Raw genomic sequence first — 16567 nt, forward strand, 5'->3', positions numbered from 1 at the left:
AGGAATGAGAGGGCCTTCTTCCTGTCATCAAACCCTATAAAGGTCGTGAATGTCACACCTTTGCCACCTTCTTTGTACGGAGTTGGCCTCTCCCGCGACGTTAAGTTGTCATATGGAAGTGACTGAAACATGGAAACACTGTTAGGATTCATCTGTGTTCCTTGGCCGCTATTAAGTTGACCTGGAAATGCCACATTTGGCTGTTGATTTGTAACTCCAGCCATGCCAAAATTTGCCTGTGGCATCCCAAATTGGCCCTGAGCGCTTTGAAACCCTGGTAGCATGGCCGTGACACCATACATGGGGTTAGGCATCATTGTTTGAGCACCTCCGAACACTGTTCCTCGCGTGTAAAACTGATTTCCAGGTGCATGACCAGCCATGCTCTGGAGTACTGATCCACCTCCAAAGTAGCCAGGGTGTACTGAAGGTGGTGGGAAGACTTGTTGCATAGCCTGTAGATTGCTTCCCTGCCCATTAGAACCAGCTATAGGCTGCTGAAAGGTGGCTGGCTGAACTGGTACAGCTTGAAAGATTGGCATCTCAACCACCTGTTCTTGCACCTTAGGTGTTACCATATACATGTCGTAGTGATGTGTGTGAACACACTAGGACCGCCGGGGCATTTTTTCCCTCTTTAGGAGGTTTTTTCCCCCGTGCATTGTATATACGCTCATCAATCTAGGGCTACCTATCTTTCCATTGCACACTAAGTAATACACTCTCTATTGTGTGCCTTGAGCTTCCTTCGTCTTCTCCAAGCTGTGTGCGTTTCTCTGCAACCCTAATTCCAACAATTGGTATAAGAGCAGGCCACGTCCTCCCGGGCTTAGTCGCCAGCTACTCCAGCATACGCCTGCTCACTTTCTCCAATTTCAGTGAGCTTTGGCAAGCGTTCGCAGGTCGACAAATATTTTGGGAGAGCTCGTAGAGCGTGGTCTGCTCAGAATTTTGATTTGGGCTCATTTCGGCATCCGTTTCCACTACAGGCAGTACTGCACAGGCTATTTCGTCATTTTGTACAGAATTTCTATCAGTGCTCTTTTCTGCATAACAGATGCCTTATAGTCTTCTACGGTTTGTGCTATATAGCACAGGTTCCTGCTCCGTTTCTCCTATTTTCGGACAGTTTTCACATCAGGTGCAGCATTTACCATGGCTGACAACAACACAGATGTGTTCAAGATGTTTGCTACTGAGGACAGGTTGGATGGGGACAACTACCTTATGTGGGCTTATATGATGCAACATGTTCTTGTGTCAAAGGGCGTCTGGAACATTGTGCAGGGCATTGATGTACGTCCTGGTTCTGAGGATGTAGGCGATGTTGAGGATGTTGCAGGTCTTGCTGCAAGGATTGCTGCTGTTAGAGTTGTTTTGCCTACAGCAGAACAAGCTCGTTGGGATGTAAAGGATGCGCAGGCTCATGCATTGATTGCGTTGTCTGTGAAGCGCACCATTGTTCCTCACATCCGTTCAAAAAAATCTGCAAAATAGGCTTGGGATATTCTAGCAGGTCTTTATGCAAGCCGCAATGAGACTAAAATTGCTTTGCTGCGTAAAGAGCTGGAGTCGAAGATTATGCATGAGGAAGATGATCTGGACACATTCCTTGCTAGTGTCAAGGATATCAATGAGCAACTTATTTCTGCAGGTGAAATCATTTCAGACACTTCCCTTGTGCAGACGGTTCTTGATGCCTTACTAGATTCCTACCAGACATTTGCTAGTACTTGGAGACTGATGACCCAAGGAAATCCTGAAGTTGTCAAGTTTGATGCATTATGCACATTGCTGTTGCAAGAGTCACTTTCTAGAAAAAACAGGACTAGACAGCGTGCAGTTGAACAGGCTTTTATTGCTTCTCAAAGAAAGGGTGGTAACAGCAATGCAGCCACTTCTTATGGTTCTGCTGCGAGTGGCAAAAATTCTGTTCCTAATGCTTCTACTGGCAACAATTCGTCTGGAAATTCTCGTGATAAGGGCAAAAAGAAGATGCGTTGCCATTATTGTAAAGCCAATGATCACTTGATCAAGTCGTGTCCTAAGTTGAAGGCCAAAGAGGCTAAGAAGAAAGAGGGTGGTTCCATTGCAAATGCTGGTTCCACTACAAATGCAGCCATTGTTGAGTCTTCTGTGAAAGGAGACCGTGTTGCTGATGTTGATGCAGAATGGGCTTTTAGCGCAGAGTGCACTTACAATCCTGCTGTCCATGATGCATGCTTGTCAGTTGCTGCAAATTCACCCGTGTGGTATTTCGACAATGGTTCTACAAAGCACATTACCTCACATCGTGAATTGTTTACCTCTCTCGAGTCTGTCCCTCATGGGAATTCAGTCACTTGTGCCAACAATGCCTCTTATCCAGTTCAGCGAGTTGGAAAGATTGTGCTCACTGCTGCTAATGGCAGTTCCTTCACACTTGTTGATGCACTTTATGTACCTGGGATCAAGAAGAATCTCTTATCTGTATCCGCACTTGCTAGACTTGGACTTGTAGTCAAATTTGTGGATGACAGATGTACAGTTCATGATCTCAGTTTTGGTGATGAAATTGTTGCATCTGGGCTTTTGTGCCGTGGGCTGTATAAGCTCACTTTGTATGACAAGTGTGGACAAAATTTTGCAAATGTTGTTGCAGATTCGAGGGCTATTTCAGATGGAAAACTTTGGCATGCACGTTTTGGTCATCTAAATTTTGCCAATTTGCTACGTTAGCAGAAATCTGATATGGTTGCTTCTTTGCCGCCTCTTGAAGCACTTGTCAAACATATTTGTGAAGGCTGTATTTTGGGTAAGATGCAGCGTTCTACGTTTCCAAAGGATGGTTCAGTTCGGGCCACATGCAGGTTGCAGCTTGTGCATAGTGATGTTTGTGGGCCCATGCAAACTCCCTCCTTGGGCAATTACCTGTACTTCGTGACTTTCATTGATGATTACTCCAGGCATGCATGGGTATTTCCGCTTAAAGCGAAGTCCGAAGTTTTTATGTGCTTCAAACAATTTCTGGCTATGGCTGAAAATGTCTCGAAATGTACTATGGACACCCTCCGTTCCGATCGAGGGGGGGAGTATATGTCTCATGAATTTAATGCATTTCTGGCTAGTCGTGGGATAAAACACCAATGTACAGTGCCTTATACACCTCAGCAAAATAGTATTGCTGAGAGGAAAAACAGGTCACTGACGGAAATGGCACGATGTATGGTCAAAAGTCAAGCTTTGCCACATTCTTTTTGGCTTGAGGCCATCATGTGTGCCACTTATGTACTTAACATGTGTCCTACGAAAGCTTTGCAGTCTATTACTCCATATGAAGCATGGCATGATAGAAGCCTTCTATTGAGCACATGCGTGTTTTTGGCTGTTTGGCGTATGCTTTAAGGCCACAAGTGCAACGCAGAAAATTGGATGATAAGGCTGTCAAATGTATTTTTGTTGGTTATAGTGCTGAAAGCAAACAGGTTGTATCATCCGCAAACAAAACGTATTCTGGTTTCTGGGGATGTAGTGTTTGTGGAAGATTCTGTTCAGCCCTTGCTATCATGTACTAGAGACAGTAATGTAAGCTCACAGGAGATTTATGACACTTTGTTGCCTCTTTTCAGTGGTGGAAATACGAATGTAAGTTCCAATGAGGCAAATGTACAGCCTATGGGGGTTTCCAAAAATGTCCTAGATCAGCCTATTACTGATGCAGATGTACATGATGTACTTGATGAGGAAAGGGCTGAAAATGAGCAGGCTAGAGGTATGCCAAAATGTTTGGTGCACACTTTGCGTGACAGTAAATTGGATGCACCTTTGTCCAGTCGTACTCGTTCAGGCTCTCGCCATGCATCTTATGCATCAGATTGTTATGCTTTGGCTGTGTCTAGCTTACACGATGTTGAGGAGCCTCTGTCTTTTGATGAAGCACAGAATTCAGAAAATTAGATGGTTGCCATGCAATCAGAATATGATGCACTCATAGAAAATGACACATGGACTTTATGTGATTTGCCTCCTGGCAAAAAGGCCATTGGTACGAAGTGGGTTTACAAGTTGAAACGCAAGCCGGATGGTGAGATTGATCGCCATAAGGCTCGACTTGTTGCAAAGGGTTATGCACAGCAAAAAGGCATAGATTATGAAGAGACTTTTGCTCCCACTTGTCGTATGACTACTGTGCGTTTTCTATGTGCATTGGCAGCTCATTTTGGTTGGGATGTACATCAATCAGACATTGTTACTGCTTTCTTGAATGGTGACATATTTGAGGAAGTTTATGTAATGCAGCCTCGCGGTTTTGTCATAAAAGGACAAGAGGACAAAGTGTGCAAATGTAACCAGGCTTTGTATGGGTTAAAGAAATCTCCTCGTGCTTGGTATGAGAAAGCTGACACTCATTTGGTCAAACAAGGCTTTCGTAACAGTCCAACAGAAAGCACATTGTATGTAAAGCGTGAGGGTGATGTATTTCTCATCGTGGTTCTTTATGTTGATGATTTGCTGATCACTGGACCAAATGAGAGACATATTGCTGAATTTAAGGCTGATTTGAATGCTACTTTCAAGATGAAAGATTTGGGGCTGGTGCATCATTACTTGGGTATACAGTTTAAGCAGTGTGATGGTGGTATTGCCATGTGTCAGAAAAGTTACATAGAGACATTGCTATGTAAGTTTGGACTTGAGGATTGCAAACCTATTGCCACTCCCATGGAAACAGGTTTGAAGTTGAGTCTACATGATGGTGGCGATCTTGCTGATGTTACTCTTTACCAAACTGTTGTTGGCTGCCTCATTTATGTATGCAACACGAGGCCGGATATTCAGTTTGCAGTCTCACAGGTCAACAGATTTATGCATAGCCCAGGGTCTAAGCATTGGGAGGCTGTCAAGAGGATTTTCCGCTACCTTAGTGGCACTTTACATCTTGGCTTGTTTTATCCCAAGGGGGGATCATTGCCGCCAGACTTACATGCTTTTTCGGACTCAGATTGGGCTGGTTGTTTTGACACGAGAGTGTCCACAAGTGGTTTTTGTTTCATGCTTGGCAGTTCATGTATATCATGGTTGAGCAAGAAGCAACCTACTGTGGCCACTTCGAGTTGTGAGGCTGACTAAAGAGCAGTCTTCACAGCTACGGTTGAGTGTGTATGGCTCAGACGCCTTATGGCTGATTTGGGTGTTGGACAGGACACTGCCAACACTATCTACACTGACAGTCAGAGCGCATTGGCAGTTGCGAGGAACCCAGTTTTTCATGCTCGCACAAAGCACATTGAGGTGCATTACCACTATGTCAGGGAGAGGCTCTCAGCAGGAGAGATCAGCTTGGCTTATGTGCCAACACAGGACAACCTTGCAGATCTTTTCACAAAGGCATTGTCTCGTAAGAAGCTTGAAGCTTTCCGCAAAGCTTTGGGCTTACTCCCCTTTGTGGACTGATCATGTCCTCAGGGCATGGCACTTCCCTTTACTCATGTGCCAGCTCTTGTTCACCGCATCACTCCAGGGGAGATTTGTTACCATATACATGTGGTAGTGATGTGTGTGAACACACTAGGACCGCCGGGCGTTTTTTCCCTCTTTAGGAGGTTTTTTCCCCCGTGCATTGTATATATGCCCATCAATCTAGGGCTACCTATCTTTCCATTGCACACTAAGTAATACACTCTCTATTGTGTGCCTTGAGCTTCCTTCGTCTTCTCCAAGCTATGTGCGTTTCTCTTGAACCCTAATTCCAACATTAGGCACAGGTTGTGGAGACTGCATATTCTCCGTCAAGTGTACAGGTGTTTCCATTGACTCTGCAGTATGAGTCACCTGTGCTTGAGCCTTAATAGGCTTTTGAATATGATCTAGTGACCCAACTTGCTGAGACGGAAGAGGAGGTTGCAGAAAGTCTAAAAACCTCGGATTCTGCATTACTTGTGTGAACATAGCCACAGCAGTAGCCAACTGGGTCCTGAATATATCATCATCCGTCTGTGGTGATCTTGAAGACTCACCCACTTCATGTGTCTGTTGACCCTGCAAAGAGGAAACCTCTTCAGTCACATCATCTGGTCTGTCAGCCATAATTGCAATTTCCTGTGTCTGGTCTATGATCCCCTGTGTCTTCAAGCCCAAACTGACCAAGGCTCACTTCTATGAAAAAAAGTGATTTAATCCCGGCGACGGAACCATGAAACCGGCCTGTTCAATCCAAAAAGGGCGGTAGACCTTAGACTTAAACCTTATTTGCTTTCACCCATTTCATTTGTCGCCCACTTTACCTGTACTTTCAAGACACAACACAAGGGGAAAGGGATACAGGCTGCTAGATTGCACATGTATGAGAAGACCGACACCAGACTGGCCCCTAAATTAGGCGCCCCTTTCGGTATTTCTTTATTCTTTAACATAGGGAATAAAAGTTGTGGTTCCCTACAAGCTGCCCCGCACAACCTTGGCTGAATTTCAATTGTTCTGGCTTGATTTCGGTAGCATAACTGTACTAGGACCCTTCACAGTCAATATTCCCACGCATTGGATGACTTTTCCCGACACATACGGACACTTTGCAAAGCCTGGCGAGAATCTGCAGCACGCTGAATTCTCTGTTTTCTGCCCCGAAAATGCGCCAGATCACCTGTACAGCGGTCCCCTTGCGTCCCCGAACCTCCTGGGGGTATTAGGGTCCGTTTAAGGCCAAAACCCTAAACCTGCAAAAATACACAGCAGGCTGTAATTCACTGTTTCGGGTTCCGTTTTGCGTGCCGGTCGCATCCGTAGCAAGTCCTCGAGCTCCCGCACCTGTAGGGCTACTTGCCCTTTGAATCGGACGAGATTTCTGGTGTGAAACCTCTCCGAATTCACCTGTACCTGCGGGGGATTAGCCGCTAGCTAATCCAGTACCTGTGCAAGAGGCTCTTGCCTCGGCAATCGCGCATGAACCCACACAACTGTACATTGGTCAATTGAAAAGCCCACTAGAGGGGCATAACATACTGCCATAGGGGAGAGAGAGGGCAGTGCGTAGCGTGCAGTGCATCACTCCTGGCACCGCACTATACATAAGAGGTAAGCAAGCACTCCATTGAAGCTCTCAACCTGTGACAGACAGAAAATGAGCCTCCTCTCTCATTTTAGGCGCCCCCTCTCTGGCCAGGAGTAGCAGAATGCTCATAGAGTGCCACATGGCACACTTTCCGACTTTGGGCATTCCTGGCTAAAAATATCTCAACTGGTGCATCAGTTGACTTTGCAACAGAGCAATAAAATGTTCCTCTAGTCATACCGGAGATAAGAGGAGAACACATTTTCAGGTCCAAAATAGCAGTTCCCTAAATTTTAGGAGATGCTGCCATTGTATCTTTCTAGGTCATCTGACCCCCTTTGTACATTGCAGCCACACCCAGAACTGAAATGTAGCCTCTGTAGCAAAGGATTCCACTTTGGCTAGTCAATGACCCCACTTTGGCTAACCATAGTCCTTGTCCAACCTTAGTGCTCTCTTGCCGTCAGGCCTGGACTCCCTCTGAACAGTTCCACACTAGCTATGCAATGCAAGGCAGTTAGATTTCCTGAGGGGTGTTTCCAAAAAGTGAAAATGAATAAATAATAAGAAAGAAATCAACAAAAAAGGATAGATAATAGTCACACGCTGGTGGCACGAAGCCAGACTAAGCAGTCTGCGCTGTGACGTGAAGTGGCCAGACCAAGATGTCTGCGCCATCCTGCCTGTATCTCTTGCCTCCAATCCTCAAGTGTCAACCAAAACAGAATCTACATCAATAACGCCACCAAACCGCATCTCGATGTGGCTCTCAATGTGAATGAGCTGGGAGTGGCATGCTGCCCAGGTTGGGGGATAAGTCTGCTGTAAGGTTATGGAGGATGAGTGTAAGCAACTCTGAAGGTAGCAAATCAAATGATCAGGAGTGTAGAAGAGCAACTGCACTACCATCCAAGCCAAGCTCCGAGTGACTCTGGATGTAGTCGCGTAATGCTTGATCTCCCACATCTTGCAGGGAGATTCTCCAAGAGAGTCCAAAGCACTGAACTCCCACTCCAATCTGTAGATCCAAGCAATGGACCTGTCCAAGAAGAGATCCAAGATCCTCTCCCTAAGTCCATGTAGATGCTCCTGTGTAAGCAAGTGATCTGACGTGTCGAGGTCGAGTGGTAAGTGTCTGTCCACCCAAGATGATGGTGTCTTCTCTGGGAATGTCAAAATCCCATATGCCATGAGCATGGCCATATCTCATGTTAACTCCTCTGATGAGTGCATAGGTGTGTCCAAAACAAACAACAATTCACCACCCCCTCTGGAGTGCGCAACTGCCGCATGATGGCTGGAATGAATGGATCTCCCAAGGATCAAGGAATGGGATCTCAAGTCGCCAAAGAAGGTACCGTCTCCAAAGCTGTAGAAGTCCAAATGACCGCTGAGGTGCATTACCACTATGTCAGGAAGAGGCTCTCACCAGGAGAGATCAGCTTGGCTTATGTGCCAACACAGGACAACCTTGCAGATCTTTTCACAAAGGCATTGTCTCGTGAGAAGTGAGAAGCTTTCCGCAAAGCTTTGGGCTTACTCCCCTTTGTGGATTGATCATGTCCTCAGGGTGTCACGTGACACATCCAACCCTGTGTCTGTGGACAAGCTACAACATGACCAGGGTTCAGTTCAGTCAAGTCAGTCTAGAATAGGAAGTGATCTGGCACTTATGCGAGTCTGTTCGCAGACCGTGCATGACCAGACACTTAGAATAGATGCACATCCTCTGGTTGCACATAGCATGACCATCAGATTCTAGTCAGAGACCATCAGTAGCATTTTTACAGTGCATAGACCTATTTTCCCTATTTTTGACGTTTTTCACTTATTATTTTTAAGTGACTTTTGTTGGAAAGTAGGTAGGGCAAATTTACTAAGTTTGCATAAGTAGAAACCTAGCGCTAGCACTTTCTAGCAGAAGAGGCAGCAAGAGCACACACTCAACAGGCAACTTCTCAGCAGAACCCCCAAGAGGCCTAGCGTTTTTGCTCTACAGCATAAGCCTAGCGTTTTTGGACCAAATCAGCCAGCGTTTTCGGATCTTGCAGATTCCTGGCGATAGCAAGAAGCAGAAGCCCCAGCGTTAGCAGTTTCTACAGTAGTTAGCAGATTTCCACCGCAGAAGATCATTTTCAGCCCTAGCGTTTTTGCATCTGCAAGGCACTTCCGCGTTTTTGCAGATCTTCGCGACGGAATCCCCACAAGCATCAGCGTTTTCAGTTTTCAGCATCAGTACCCGCAATAGAACCCCGAGCCTCGCAGACCTCACCTTCCCGCAGTAGATCCTCGCCGCACGGTCAGATTCCGCAAGGTTTACAGATTCAGCCCGGAAAACGCATATTTCAGCATCTGCGTTTTCAGCGCGTCGTCGTCGCATCGTCGCCATTGACATCGTCATCGATGTAGAGTCAGAATTCAGCAGATAAAGATTTGCAGATCTCAACCATTAGCATTCTCAGATTTCAGCCCGTCTCGTCGTCGTCCTCATCGTCGGCAAGTCCAAGCATTGTAGAGATTTGTGCAATCATAAGTAGACCGCTCTCGCCATAGAGAGTGGCGCCTTTGGAGGAGGGTTTGACAACTTTGTGGTGTCGTATTCTCTTCTCTCTCTATCTCTCAGTCTCAACACCTTCACGCACAGTGTCTATTCACTTTGTTTGTGATCACTTGCACTCTCTCACTAAAGGAACGGAAGGCTCTCCCTTCCGTAAGTAAAAGGAACCCTTGAGCACAGTTCAGAGCACTCATCTTGAGCAAAGTTCAACATTCACTTTTGTTGCACCTTACATTGGTATCAGAGCTTTGGCAGTGTTCTGTATCACTCAAGGAAAAAACCACATAAATTTTTTTGCTTGTTGAGGTCGCACGTAACCCAAGTTCACTTGGGCGTGTTGATTCCTAATCGTGTTTTTGAAAGAGTGACAGGAATCCCAAGAAAGAAGGGCTTGTCCAGCCTCCCCTTGTGCCTCTTTTCACTCATTGAGAGCGGACTGTGCACTTAGCGGCCGGCCAATCGACGTGAGGTCGGAAAAAGAAACCTTGGTGTGAGCGCAAGGCCGCCAAGGGGTGCGCCCGCGGAAGAGAGCAGAACTCGCGTGAAGAGAAGATCCTTCTCTAACACAGATTGCAAGCGAAAGAAGAACCTCAAGAACTCAAGAACCTCAAGAACCCAAGAACCCAAGACCCCCAAGAACCCAAGTTCCTTGTGAACTTAAAAATCCAAGACCACAAGAACCCAAGTTCCTCGTGAATTTAAGAACGCAAGACTTCAGTGGATGGTCATCACGCGAAGCGGAATGGATACTCCGCATGAAGGTGGTGAGCATGGGAGTGGCGAAGAAGAGTTTTCCCCACCAGGAGGTTTTCCGACCCTCTCCCTTCGATTGCACTAGATCCTATGGAGGCTTGGTGCAAGACGATGATGGACATGATGACAACTTGGCACGAAGCAAGAATGGCAGCCATGGAGCGTGAGCGCGAGCAATTACGCTTGGAGGCCAAAGAATTTGATCGCAAGTATGCAAAATCGCAAGAACGTTGTTCATTCTTCCTCTCTCATTTCTAATGTGCAGACGAAGATTGAACGGATTCAGGAGAAGGAGACTCTCTCGGTCTCGTCTTCTCCAAAGCATGACACACAGGATTTGCATGATGATAAGCGTGATAAATTGAGTGATAATGATAAGCATGATGATTTGCATGATCAAGATGTGACTTCTCACAAGCATGAGGATTTGCATGAAGATGATGTGATTGTTCACAAGGATGATGTGTTAGTGGATACTTTCTCTAGTGAAGCTAACCTCATTGCAGATTCACGACGAACCGATCTTGGCTCTCGAGTCGAGGTCCAAAGACCCCCCTCAGGAAGAACTGATCTTTGCTCTCGAGCCTAGGTCCAAAGAACCCTCACAGGAAGTACTATGTGTTCGAATGATTTGTCAGCACGCATTGTTCGAGTGTTTCATTCGTGATCGTTTCCTGTATTTTAGTCAGCGTCTTTATGTGATCCTTTTTCCTAGGCATGACATATTGTACGTCGAGCACGTTTCACTCATGGATGAGCACGGATGTATGCAGATTATTCATGAAAAGCTGAACAGTATGCATTCAAGGCATTCACATTCATGTCTCTTCCTTGGCATGACACAGTATCCGAAAGAGCACAAGAAAGATTGAGCATCAAGCATAGGCATTTCCATTGTGTTTTGCCACAGTTGATTGATTTAGATCAGAAACACAAGATTCGATCTCGTTGTTTGCGTGTGTGTGGTGAACGGGTTGGCACTCCATCTATTTGTTCATCTACATTGCATGCACAGTCTTTAGAAAAGAAAAGATTTTCTCCACTCACTTTACATGGAATGGGTATGTTGATGTTTTTGTGTTGAAAGTGGTTTCATGAATTTTCAGACATGGAGATTCTTGAAGAAGGTAGACGCATGACTATGGACAAAGATGAATCATTGAAGGAACTACATATGACTTTGTGTCGCTTTCGGCGTGGCCCAAAGAAGCAAGCGTTGCAGACCTTTATTAAGTTCAAGTATCGCACGACCCACACATCAGAGTGGGCCGGCGAAGAGTCCGTTCGAGGATTCCAGATGTTCTTGGTGATCTTCCTTGACGCCACACAGTTCGGTACCAGTACCTCACTTTGAAAAGGAGGGGATGTCACGTGACACATCCAACCCTATGTGTTCGTGGACAAGCTACAGCATGACCAGGGTTCAGTTTAGTCAAGCCAGTCTAGAAAAGGAAGTGATCTGGCACTTTTGTGAGTCTGTTTGCAGACCGTGCATGACCAAACACCTAGAATAGATGCATATCCTCCGGTTGCACACAGCATGACCATCAGATTTCAGTCAGAATCCATCAGTAGCATTTTTACAGTGAAGTAGGTAGGGCAAATTTACTAAGTTTGTATAAGTAGAAACCTAGCGCTAGCACTTTCTGGCAGAAGAGGCAGCAGGAGCACACGCTCAATAGGCAACTTCTCAGTAGAACCCCCAAGAGGCCTAGCGTTTTTGCTCCACAGCATAAGCCTAGCATTTTTGGACCAAATCAGCATACGTTTTTGGATCTTGCAGATTCCTGGCGATAGCAAGAAGCAGAAAGCCCCAACGTTAGCAGTTTCTACAGCAGTTAGCAGCTTTCCACCGTAGAAGATCATTTTCAGCCCTAGCGTTTTTGCATCTGCAAGGCACTTCAGCGTTTTTGCAAATCTTCGCGACAGAACCCCCACAAGCATCAGCGTTTTCAGTTTTCAGCATTCAGTACCCGCAGTAGAACCCACAAACCTTGCAGATCTCACCTTCCCGCAGCAGATCCTCGCCACACGGTCAGATTCTGCAACATTTACAGATTCAGCCCGAAAACGCATATTTCAGCATCTGCGTTTTCAGCGCATCGTTGCCATCGACATCGTCATCGACATAGAGTCAGAATTCAACAGATAAAGATTTGTAGATTTCAGCCATTAGCATTCTCAGATTTCAGCCCATCTCGTCGTCGTCCTCATCGTCGTCGACATCGTCGGAAAGTCCAAGCATTGTAGAGATTTGTGCAATCATAAGTAGACCACTCTCGCCATAGAGAGTGGGGCCTTTGGACTCTGGAGGAGGGTTTGACAACTTTCTGGTGTCGTATTCTCTTCTCTCTCTATCTCTCAGTCTCAGCACCTTCACGCACAGTGTCTATTCACTTTGTTTGTGATCACTTGCACTCTCTCACTAAAGGAACCGAAGGCTCTCCCTTCCGTAAGTAAAAGAAACTCTTGAGCACAATTCGGAGCACTCATCTTGAGCAAAGTTCAACATTCACTTCCGTTGCACCTTACACAAGGCATGGCACTTCCCTTTATTCATGTGCCAGCTATTGTTCACCGCATCACTCCAGGGGGGATTTGTTACCATATACATGTGGTAGTGATGTGTGTGAACACACTAGGACCACCGGGGCATTTTTTCCCTCTTTAGGAGGTTTTTTCCCCCCGTGTATTGCATATACGCCCATTCATTCTAGGGCTATCTATCTTTCCATTGCACACTAAGTAATACACTCTCAGTTGTGTCCCTTGAGCTTCCTTCGTCTTCTCCAAGCTGTGTGCGTTTCTTTGCAACCCTAATTCCAACAAAACAACAAATAATCAATGCCAAAATGGTGCCAATTTCGGGGAGATACCTGACAATGCCGTAGGTCTGCAAGTGCCTAGCCGTAGAAGGCTCTCCAGGCAAGTGTAGGCTGCTAACTCGAGTGTACAAGGGCAGCGTGTGACTGAACACGCAACAAGTTCTCAAAAACGCAAATCTGCCAGCAAAAACGCAAGGCTGATCTTGGCTTCTTGGGTGCGATCTTCTGCTAGGGAGGTAGCGCCTGCCGTAGCTGTGTAGATCCGCGCTGGCAGATGCAAAAAACGCTAGGCTTCTTGCAAAAGCCGCTAGGGCCGAAAAACGATGGGCTGTTCTGCAACTTTCCCGCGATGAAAGTCTGCAGAGAAGCTAGCGCTAGCCTCAAGAGGTGCAATCGATGAAGAACCTCCACAACCTAGCGACTGATACCATGTGAGTGCACGTGTGCGGAAGAGAGAGAGAGAGAGAGAGAGAGAGAGAGAGAGAGGCCACAAACGCAATGTGTAGGAAGAGGGGGCGATCAGCCCCCCATGACTACCATAAGCAGAAGACCCTCGGTACAATCAATATGTGTGTAGAAGTGGGTACCCCCTTGGCCCCATAAATAGGTGCCCAAGTTAGGGCAAAGCCTGGAAAAATCCCCCACAACCCAACAAGAAAATGATATATGAAAATATATGAGGGCGTCCGGACAAAGGTGGACGGCAGGCCCCAAACTCGAGTGGCGGACCAGATACAACCTAGACTATGGGTGGCCAGCCCGGAGACATACTAGCCATACAAGTATGCCCTAGACCTGTGAAGCAGCAGAGTGGTGTAAGTCTAACAAGGAACGTGTTCCCTAGTAACTCTGCAGTACACACACACACACACACACTCACACACACACACACACATACTAGCCATACAAGTATGCCCTAGACCTGTGAAGCAGCAGAGTGGTGTAAGTCTAACAAGGAACGTGTTCCCTAGTAACTCTGCAGTACACACACACACACACACACACACAGAGAGAGAGAGAGAGAGAGAGAGAGAGAGCAGCCAGCCCAACCCCACCCAATATAGGCGACTCCAATAACGAAGGGCGCCAGGAAAAATGCAAAATCATTGTGCAAGGGATAAAAAACCACCTTAAAAAGGGTATAATTACCAATGTACCTAAACTGGTGAGATCCGAAGGTAACCTACTCGTGAGATCCCAAGCCAATCTACTGTGTATGATAGATACATGCCTCAATGGGCCTTGCATATGCATCTACCTCAATCTCTTGGTTTTGTGGCTGGCTAACAGCCCTTGCTCCCCGATCTAGTGGATGGTATACCACCGTGACACCTCTTCCTATTCCGCCTTGGTTCACACCATCAAACCCTAAAAACCTAGCAAAAAAAAAGCCCCTGACTGGGCTACTTTTCGGCAAGCAATCAATTATCGCGGAGAAAAATATATGAACTTGCAAGATTTCTTGTAGGATCATCCCTTTGAATTTTATGAAGTTTTGCACGACAAAATGAGGCTATGCTCGAAACTATGCATATTGCCTCCGTTTGCATAAGCCAGATTTTGTCTCTTTGTGAATCCCTTTGAGCCATACACCACCCCATAACATCAAGAATCATGAAAAATCCATGTGATAGCCACATGCTTTGTCCACCTAGAATAATGATACAATGTGACCACCGATGACATACCCCTTGACACAACCGAATTCTATGCCCATACAAGAGGCTTCTTTTATACACACATTTTCAAGTTAAGGCAATCATTCTATCTTTTGTCGTTTATCCTCCCTAATCCCAACAACTTGTAATTCCTAATCGGATTAGATCCTGATTGGTCTTTCAGGCCTTTCACTCTAGCTCTTAATCTACAAACTAATCATTTTTGTAATTGTACCATCATAGTAATACACTAATAAGAGAGGCCAACTATTCAATTGATTTGTGTGTGTGTGTGTGTGTGTGTGTGTGTGTGTGTGCGCGCGCGCGAGAGAAAAAAGACATACCAGGGGATGTGTTTTTGCTGGGAACTCCCAGGTTTTCCTAGAAGAACCTGGTCTGGAACCTTCTTGTTTAAATCACGCAAGATCTCTGCCAATGGACGGATGATAAAGGAAGATCCAAAGGAGGCTTCCAAGGGAGCAGCATAGCTGGCATTAGGAGTAGCTAAAATAATGCTCCTGTCTGCATTCACCTTCATCATCTTGCTGAATTTGTAAGGGTTGGTGCTTGAAGAGAACCGGCAGACTGCGGGCATGCCTTTCTCAAAAAAATTGTTTGAATGACGTCCTTTTAGCATGAGCCCCATGCGCTCATCCACAGTATTCAGCTTCATCATCATGTTGAGCGAAGTACTATACGCGCTGTGATGAGTTGTGGAGACCTGGAGGCCAATAGAACGAGGAGACGCTGTGTGTGTGTGTGTGTGTGTGTGTGTGTGTGTGAGAGAGAGAGAGAGAGAGAGAGAGAGAGCGCTGGGGGAAGGTGGTTGATGGTGTGACTGCTGCTGGCACGGCTGGCGTTTGATAGAAAGAAAAACGTGACGAGTAGACTCCTTCAAACTGTGTCCGGTAGACTGGTATTGCCTTTCTTTGGAAGACTTCTGGTGGGTGTCACACTGAGTGCTGGGCATGCCTGTAGTACAAGTGAAAGGGTCACACTGGCTTTCTAAACCAATAAGAAAATGATAAAATCATTAGGTTGAGTTTAACTAGAATTATATAAGGTAAACCATTGTTCATGAATATCTATTTTATTAAAGGATTGAGTTTCCTTCTTGTAAAGAAGCAAACTAGAAATAATAGTCGAATTTTTGAATTTGTAGAGTCACCATTTTTTCTTCCCTTTACCATGGTTTTCTCATTGTGTGTGTGTGTGTGTGTGTGTGTGTGTGTGTGTGTGTGTGTGTGTATATGTATATATATATATGTAATGGAAATGGCCTTTGAACTTTGAGAGTAGTGGAATTATGAAATTAGATGAAGCACTTTTGTGAGATTACTTTGTGAACATAGCGGGTGAACTTAATTGATGGTAGCAACATAAACATGGTACATAGTTAACTTGGCATGAACAATACTTATGCAAGAGACAGAGTTTAGAGAACATGACAACAATTGAGGACCGGATTCATACGGAGCCGGTCCCCCCTCCAATAGGCATTTGTATTATAGTTTCTCCCATCAAGAGAGACTTGGTACAATACAATCTTTGTGTTCCTTGTGACGTAGGTGATGCAATGAAGATGGAAAGCTTCATGCATCACAAGCATAACATAAACTTTGTAGAAAGCATTAACTATCCCAAGCTTCAGTCCCAAGGCCTCAAACACCTTCGAAGGTGGAGAGAGCTAGCGGGGAATGAGGATAGGGAAGAGGAAGAAGAAACATTCCATATGAGAAAGAAATAG

At 45.7% G+C, this 16567-nt stretch overlaps 1 protein-coding gene across 1 annotated transcript in view; it reads right to left on the reverse strand.

Moving 5' to 3' along the window:
- Positions 1–15730, reverse strand: part of LOC147442908 (DNA repair RAD52-like protein 2, chloroplastic) — a 47715-nt gene extending 31985 nt beyond the window's left edge. The window contains exon 1 of the mRNA XM_086528899.1: positions 15165–15730. Within this exon, the coding sequence (XP_086385025.1) occupies positions 15165–15499 (335 nt within the window). The 5' untranslated portion in view covers positions 15500–15730. The remainder of the gene's footprint in view (positions 1–15164) is intronic.
- Positions 15731–16567: the final 837 nt, after the last annotated feature.

This window comes from Adiantum capillus-veneris, chromosome 14, assembly GCF_014529385.1.
Source record: "Adiantum capillus-veneris isolate H3 chromosome 14, ASM1452938v2, whole genome shotgun sequence".
Classification (NCBI taxonomy): Eukaryota; Viridiplantae; Streptophyta; class Polypodiopsida; order Polypodiales; family Pteridaceae; genus Adiantum; species Adiantum capillus-veneris.